This window comes from Arachis hypogaea, chromosome 18 (assembly GCF_003086295.3).
Source record: "Arachis hypogaea cultivar Tifrunner chromosome 18, arahy.Tifrunner.gnm2.J5K5, whole genome shotgun sequence".
NCBI lineage: Eukaryota > Viridiplantae > Streptophyta > Magnoliopsida > Fabales > Fabaceae > Arachis > Arachis hypogaea.
Window position 1 is genome coordinate 6,117,779 of NC_092053.1, and position 7,033 is coordinate 6,124,811.

At 30.5% G+C, this 7,033-nt stretch overlaps 1 protein-coding gene and 1 long non-coding RNA gene across 2 annotated transcripts; one reads left to right on the forward strand and one right to left on the reverse strand.

The window, feature by feature from the left end:
- Nucleotides 1–766: 766 nt before the first annotated feature.
- On the forward strand, nucleotides 767–2,253 carry LOC114925849 (uncharacterized). Its single transcript, XR_003815649.2, has 3 exons — nucleotides 767–920; nucleotides 1,392–1,484; nucleotides 2,028–2,253. It is a non-coding gene; the product is annotated as an uncharacterized lncRNA (long non-coding RNA).
- Nucleotides 2,254–3,399: 1,146 nt separating this feature from the next.
- On the reverse strand, nucleotides 3,400–6,771 carry LOC112769468 (probable fatty acyl-CoA reductase 4). Its single transcript, XM_025813983.3, has 10 exons — nucleotides 6,642–6,771; nucleotides 6,424–6,527; nucleotides 5,686–5,888; nucleotides 5,373–5,473; nucleotides 5,049–5,241; nucleotides 4,714–4,875; nucleotides 4,505–4,586; nucleotides 3,823–4,080; nucleotides 3,657–3,715; nucleotides 3,400–3,562 (listed from the first exon to the last, which is right to left on the reverse strand). The coding sequence occupies exons 1-10, from the start codon at nucleotides 6,718–6,720 to the stop codon at nucleotides 3,400–3,402; spliced, it is 1,404 nt and encodes a 467-aa protein (XP_025669768.1). The 5' UTR covers nucleotides 6,721–6,771.
- Between the last annotated feature and the right edge of the window lie 262 nt (nucleotides 6,772–7,033).

Genomic DNA, 7,033 nt, shown 5'->3' on the forward strand with positions numbered 1-7,033 from the left:
TGATATTGAATTGGTAAATAATTCTGGTATGACAGTGTTACAATACGCTGCTTATAGTTGGGATGAGAATATTAACATCAAGATTGCAAAATGTTGTGTTTGTAATTGAGAGGGAGTGAACTTTTCAATTATGATTTCTTTTGTATATAATAGGTTCAATATCCTGGAGTTCAGCATATCATAATGATAGATATCCATAACTTGCAAGCATTTGCTTTGTACATGCAAAAGGCAGATATCAAATTTGATCTATGTTCAATAACAACAGAAATGGAAACATAGGTGAACTTCCTTTTCTGATTATATTGACACTTTGTTGGTTCACACCTCATATATATTCCACACTTCCACAAAATCCTGCATTTTATCTTAGAATATTATAAAATTTCATTCGAGAGGTTGATTTAACTGGAAATTATCTATGTCAAGTTTATCTTTAACTTGAATACTCCTTGGTCATTCAGATTTCTTCAAGGACTTGAAACAGATTCAGCAACTGTGAAAAAAATCAGACAAGCGATTGACAACCAAACTGAAGTTACTGTACAACTCATTAATTATACAAAGACCGGTAAGCAAGTCTAATGTTTCTGCACAGAAAACTAATTTAATAGGCAAAGTTAATATAAAATGATAGGAAATGTTAGCAATTTTTTCCCTTATTAGCACTATTTAGTTCATTAAAAGGAAACAAAATACTATGAAGCTCGGTAGTGCTGCAGTTATTATTCCTATTATCTTTAACCTACAAAAAGATGCTGCTTTGTTATCACAACATTTTGTACTGTCCTGAATGGAGGAGGAGGAGCTATTTCAGTAGCTCTTGTCTTGAATCAAAATGCTGCCAAGGTAGCTGCGGCTTCGGAAACTGCTGCATTCTCCCAAAATCCTGCACTTGTTCTTGCTCCAGTTATCCCAAGGTATGCCTTTGTTGCTGTTGTACAAAGTCCTTTTGGAGAAGTATTTTCTGATGTTTCTGATGTTAGTATTTCAAATGCCATCTAAATAATACAGTGTCCAAGGCAATGAAAAGAGCTAACTTCTTTTTCATGTGATTGGTTATTTGGATATTATGGGCTTGATTGTGTAAATGTGTAACTATGATGACAGGGTGAAGTGGATGCTGTTTTTGTTCATGCTATACTAGCAGTGTGAAACTTGCAGTGTGTCTAGTGATTCTTTGATAGTGCTAGTTCAGTTGGATTTTTCATTTCTTCTTGCATTGGGATTTCCCTATAAGCCACATGGTTTACTGTTGCATTTGTCAGTTTGTTTTACACTTTGTCTACTTACTTTATATATTCTTTCCAATTTACTGGAATTTTGGTTTGTTTGATTTTCTGGATAGATGTACCGATAATTCACCCTGTTTGCATATTTGTGTTTTGCAGAGTCAACTGAAGGCTAAGTGGGAAGAGTAGAAGAAATTGCTTGAGAAGGCAAGAAATGACGCTGAGAAGAAATATGATGAAATAAATGAGCAGGTTTTCTTTTCACCCGTTTAGTTTGACTGATGCCTTATTCAGTTATCCTTCAGTGTTCTTGTTGAATTATTGTGTCCTAACTTGCTCTTATTGTCTAGTATTAAACTGTTGTCTACCCAACACATTAAAAAATTGTGGTCCATTGATGTGTATATGAGGAATTCATTATTTACAGGACTGTTAATTTATTTGGTATCTTTGGTGAGTGTTGGTTGCAGTTTGCAACCTAAGATCAGTTACAGTTAGCAAGTCTAGTTAATCACTGTCAATGTGCAGTCTGTGCCACTGTCGGTGATTGAATGACCTCTTCCTCCTAACTCTGTATTTTCTCTTTATCTTCAACTCAAAATATAAAAGAAATAATGGGTCACATTGTAATGCAATTTAAACAGCATGTCCATAAACTGTATTTGATAGTAGGCAGTAACACTGTTTCTTCCTTATGGCAAGCCCACATAGTGTGAACTGTTTTTATTATTTATATTTTATTGCATTGGTTTCTTTCAAATTACTTGTGTGATTGATGTCATCAACCTCCTTCAGAATAAAATACTTCATAGCCATCTTGAAGCTTTGCATATTCGGAAGGCAAAGAAGGAGCACAATGCTGCTGGTATATCATTTGGAAGTAGTAGTGCAGATACATTTGGTGATGCTGGTCTTCAAACTGTGATGACTTGTCTCCGGAATTCAAAAGAAATTGTAAATACTTTTCATGTTCTGCAAATTTGTTTCGCTTGTATATTTGTATATTCATTTTAAGTTCTCTACTTTCACAGTCAGAAACAGAAGTGTCAGCTTTGATATTAGTAGTAGTAAATTTTAAGTGATATTATGGTTATTTTGATATTATTTAAAGAAATTATTTAGTATAATTATGTATTTATTTTTATTTTATAATATTCAACTCATCTAAATAAAAATGCAGAATTATTATACATGTAATCATATTAACTATTATGTTGTATTGATAATTATTAGATAATTATATATATCTATATATAGAAAAAAAAAAACAAGACCTAAGGCTACACTTATATACAGTAGCTATATTATACAAAAAAAAAAAATCGAGACCTAAGGCTACACTTATATATAGTAGCTATAGTATATATATAAAAAAAAAGAGGGACCTAAGGCTACGCTTATAAAAAGTAGCCATGGTATACAATGTGGCTACGCTTTACAAGTGATGCAGTAGCGTTAAAAAGCGTAGCCTATTCTGGAAGAATGAAAGCTGAAAAGCGTAGCCTTTGGTCCTGGACAGCATCACTTGAAAAGCGTAGCCTATTCCTAAACGCCAAAAGCGTAGCCCTTGGTGCAGAAAAGCGTAGCTTTTGAGAATAGGCAACGGCCGAATAGGAATCACCCCAAAAAGCGTAGCCATAGCCCAAAAAGCGTAGCCGTAGCCTAAGGCATCATTTTTTTTCACTTTTGGCTACATTTTTCAAGTGTACCTGAATGGGTGTTTTTCTTGTTCCGTACTACAGATCTAAATTTTACAGGAGTGAAAGGTTTAATAGAGTGAAACCTGTGTTTTGGGATTTACTAAAAATTTAAAATTTAAAAAGTTTAAAATTAAATTGTTGAATTTTAGTTTTACTCAAACTATTTTTTGAATTTGTATTTTAAATTAAAAATATTAAATTTATCTAAATGTGTTTATTTCGATTTTTTTAAAATTAGTATAATAATAAAAAATTATTTAAAAGATAAATTTAAAAGATACCTAATCATAATGTACATAACATGTATACAGAAACGTAAGATTATTTCTATTTTATTTGCATTACAAACACACAGATAAAACACATAATAAGAATCGTAGCTAGCAATTTAAAACGACACAATCGTATGAAAGTATGAAACTATTTTGGGACCCCACTTTCCAACAGAGACAAGTGTTCTTGTAAGGTTACATCTTAGGTTGCATAGAATACTTAAGTAGACCTGGAAAATGAACATTCACCAAATATTCCTTCCAATCAATACTTTTGGGATCCAAGTTAAATTTCCTCTCAACACTGCCAACTCCTTTTATTGCCATTCGTAGCTTCTCCGTGTTCTTATCATCAAAGCTGTTGACAAATAAATAAAAACTATTGCATTTTTATATATACATCAATAACATAATTAGTTATTATTAGTTAGATATCGTATTGCGATACCTACATGCCCTCAAAGTGAAGATAAGGACGATACATGTTCATTATTCTCTTCAACCTTGATCCCTTAACACCGTAACAAGCAAGGAGAAATTAGAATAAATTATTAGTTATAACATAAAATAAAAATTCAAAGTAAATACAAACTGGTAACTTAATTTTTGAGCCCATACCTTGTATTGGGGAAATTCAAGATCTTCCGTATAATTGGGGTTGAATGTAAATTTTTCATACAAACTCCCGGACTTTCCATAATTTTTTAGCCATGGATTTTTTGTAATATAAAGATGCATTATGTCTTGAATTTCTGAAAGTTTAATTGGATTTCTTAACGAAGTGCCAATATGGTAGATCAAATTGTTTGAAGTATTATTCTTAGAATGAACCAACATCGCTATGATCATTGAGTTTGTCACCATGTCTACTGGTATCTGCATCATCATTTCAATTCCATAATTTGATATTTTATGTTATATATAAATAAAAGTGAAAGAAGAAAAATAAAACAATATAATACTTAAGAGTTTCAGAAACCTATCCACTTCAAACATCAAACTAATAACCTCCTCCAAAGACAATAATTATAAAAAGTTAAAAACTAGCTTCACATCTTCATATTCGTTTAGTTTTGTGTGATATTTTAACCAAATAGATACAAAAAAAATTCGGAAATGTTCGATAACAAAAAAAATCAGCCAAAAACAGACATAACTTGCTTTATTTAACATTTATTAATTGTTGCGATAATTAATTAATGCTAAATAAGACAAGTTCTTGCTGTTTTTTTTTTTCTACCTAGCATTATCCAAAAAAATTAAAGTAAAAACGATTTATTATTTAAAGAGTGAGACTCACCAGGTCTACAGTTATCTTTGGATTACCAACAAAACTGGTTATTGCTCCTTTGAAATACTCAACAAAAACAAAGTCTATAGTTCTGCAATAATCACAAAATTATATCATTTAGCTACTGAAATAATCATCTATTCATAGGATGGATCGGAATATATATAGTTCCATTAAAAAAAATGTCTAGATGTTAATTAAATTGAGTGGCTATTTACCTAACATCTTCAATCCAACCCGGAAAAGGTTCCGAAAGGGTGCCGATTATAACAGTAGGACGTGTGATGATCAACGGTATATTTCCCTTCATGTTTGTCACAACCATTTCTCCCATTGCTTTTGTAAATACATATGTATTTGGCCACCCATGCAAATTGGCCCTACAATTTTTATAAACGTAACCAGAAAATTAGAGGGCTATATAAAGTAATTAAAAACACCATGGATCATCACTACAATCATTGCACGCTGAAATTTAAGTTTCATATGTAATGTTACACATGGAATTTATACAAGAAAATTTTACTATATAGACCCTATATGTACAATTTACCTTATTGTTCCAAATTCTTTCATTATTGAGGTGATTGTTTCTTGATTGGCATTTTGTGATTGGAGTTCACTCAGTTTTTTCTTAATCAACTGCTTTTCTAAGTTGATGTCCAATTCGAAAGAGCTTTTTAATGTTTGGCCCATACGAAATGGTTCCTCAGGTATTTGTCCTTTTGCTTCTCCACAAACATAAGCTGAATCCAAAATATAAATTTATCAAATAACATTTCAGTTTTGCATGTGTTGTACGATTTTCAACTAGCTAGTAAGAGACTATATATGTATGTGTTATTATACGTATTCATAAAATTGAGATATTACATACCGGTAGATACGTGAAGAAAAATTTCTATTTTGTGACATATTTTAGCAAAGTTTATCGCATTATAAGCTCCTATTGTGTTTGTATCCATTGCAACATCAAATCTACACAAAATAAACAAGATAATCGGTAATGGCAGGGAAAAAGAAACAGTTAAAACTTGTTTTATTTATTATTCATTAATTATCGCAATAATTAATGAATATTAAATAAGACAAATTATGACTATTTTTGGCTAATTTTTTTTTTGTTACCAAACATTTTCGCCGACTTATTGTTTACATTAAATGAAATCTTATTGTACGTCGTTTTTCACCTTTCATCAAGTCTTGTAGTTGCGGCACTGTGCACTATAATATCAATCTCTTCCAACATCTCTTCAATGAGGGTTTGGTCTTTGATTCCAAAATTGTGAAGAGAAACATCACCTGCAACAGCCACCACTTTCTCGGATAAAAAGGAGCTGAATTTTTCACCCCACTTTTCTTTTTGCATTTTGAACAATTTCTTCCCAAAGACCTACATACATGCCAATGGTAATGCTTTCTCCAAAAATAGTGTGTAATACCTCTTATTGTATAGTATAATAAATTTTTTTATACATTTATATGCTAAATTAAATATTCAATTTTAATATCTGTGATATTATTTAAAATTTTTATTATTATAAATTATATATTATAAAAAATTTGGTCAATTAGAATAAAAAATTATCTTTACAAATCTAAATCATCAATATAAAATGTAATAACGGATATTTAAGTAACAACCTACATACATACATACATATATATATATATATATATATATATATATATATATATATATATATATATATATATATATATATATATAGTACATATACCGATATAAAATTTGTCTAATTTTTGTCCTATAATAAATCCATATAGTTAGAGATATAGTCTAATATGTATATTGATTTTAAAATAAAGCTAGAATGTGATCAGCAAGTTTTTAGTATATATAGGAAATAATAAGGGACATTGTTTATTATTTACATGATCATATATATTGCACCAAAATATTTTGTCACCTCATGGTGCAAGCGATGAGCGACAGATTCAGTATCGGTAGCTCTTAAAAGAAGGTAAAGTTTTTTTACATTTGGTTGACACCTTAGTATCTTCTCTACAAAAACTGCAATAATCCATAACAACTAATAATTAATTAAAAGCATATAAAATTAAACGTATTAGTAATTAGACCTCCAAAACAAGTTGCATTGTTTTACAACATATAATATATTACTACCTTTCGCTAGGAAGCCAGTGGCACCAGTGACTAGAATGGTCTTGTCCTCAAGGAAATGCAATACACTTTCCAACTCCATTTGAGATAATTAAGTAGTTCTTCTTGTGATGAGAAGGAGAAATTTCAAAGCAGAGGAACTATGAGAGATGTAATGAAAATAATGAACCAAAATAATGTGTTGAAGAGTATAGACAATATGATTATATGCATGACCTATATGTTTGCTTTGCTTTGCTTTGCTTCTATTATTGCACGGTGCTAATATATATGCCTTCTATTTTTTGGGGAAGCCAAGCACCTCACATTTCACCTACCCATCTAACAAAATATATCTTCAACTACTCATCTAATACATTCAACAAATTTCAACATAATTTAACCGAAAAATTTTC

Excerpts from the sequence above, each read along its gene's own strand:
- LOC112769468 (XM_025813983.3), bottom strand. The coding sequence starts at position 6,720 with ATGGAGTTGGAAAGTGTATTGCATTTCCTTGAGGACAAGACCATTCTA. Across the intron at positions 5,889-6,423 it reads CTCATCGCTTGCACCATGAG|GTCTTTGGGAAGAAATTGTT; the intron begins GTGACAAAATAT and ends GCATGTATGTAG. Across the intron at positions 4,876-5,048 it reads AAAGAATTTGGAACAATAAG|GGCCAATTTGCATGGGTGGC; the intron begins GTAAATTGTACA and ends TAAAAATTGTAG.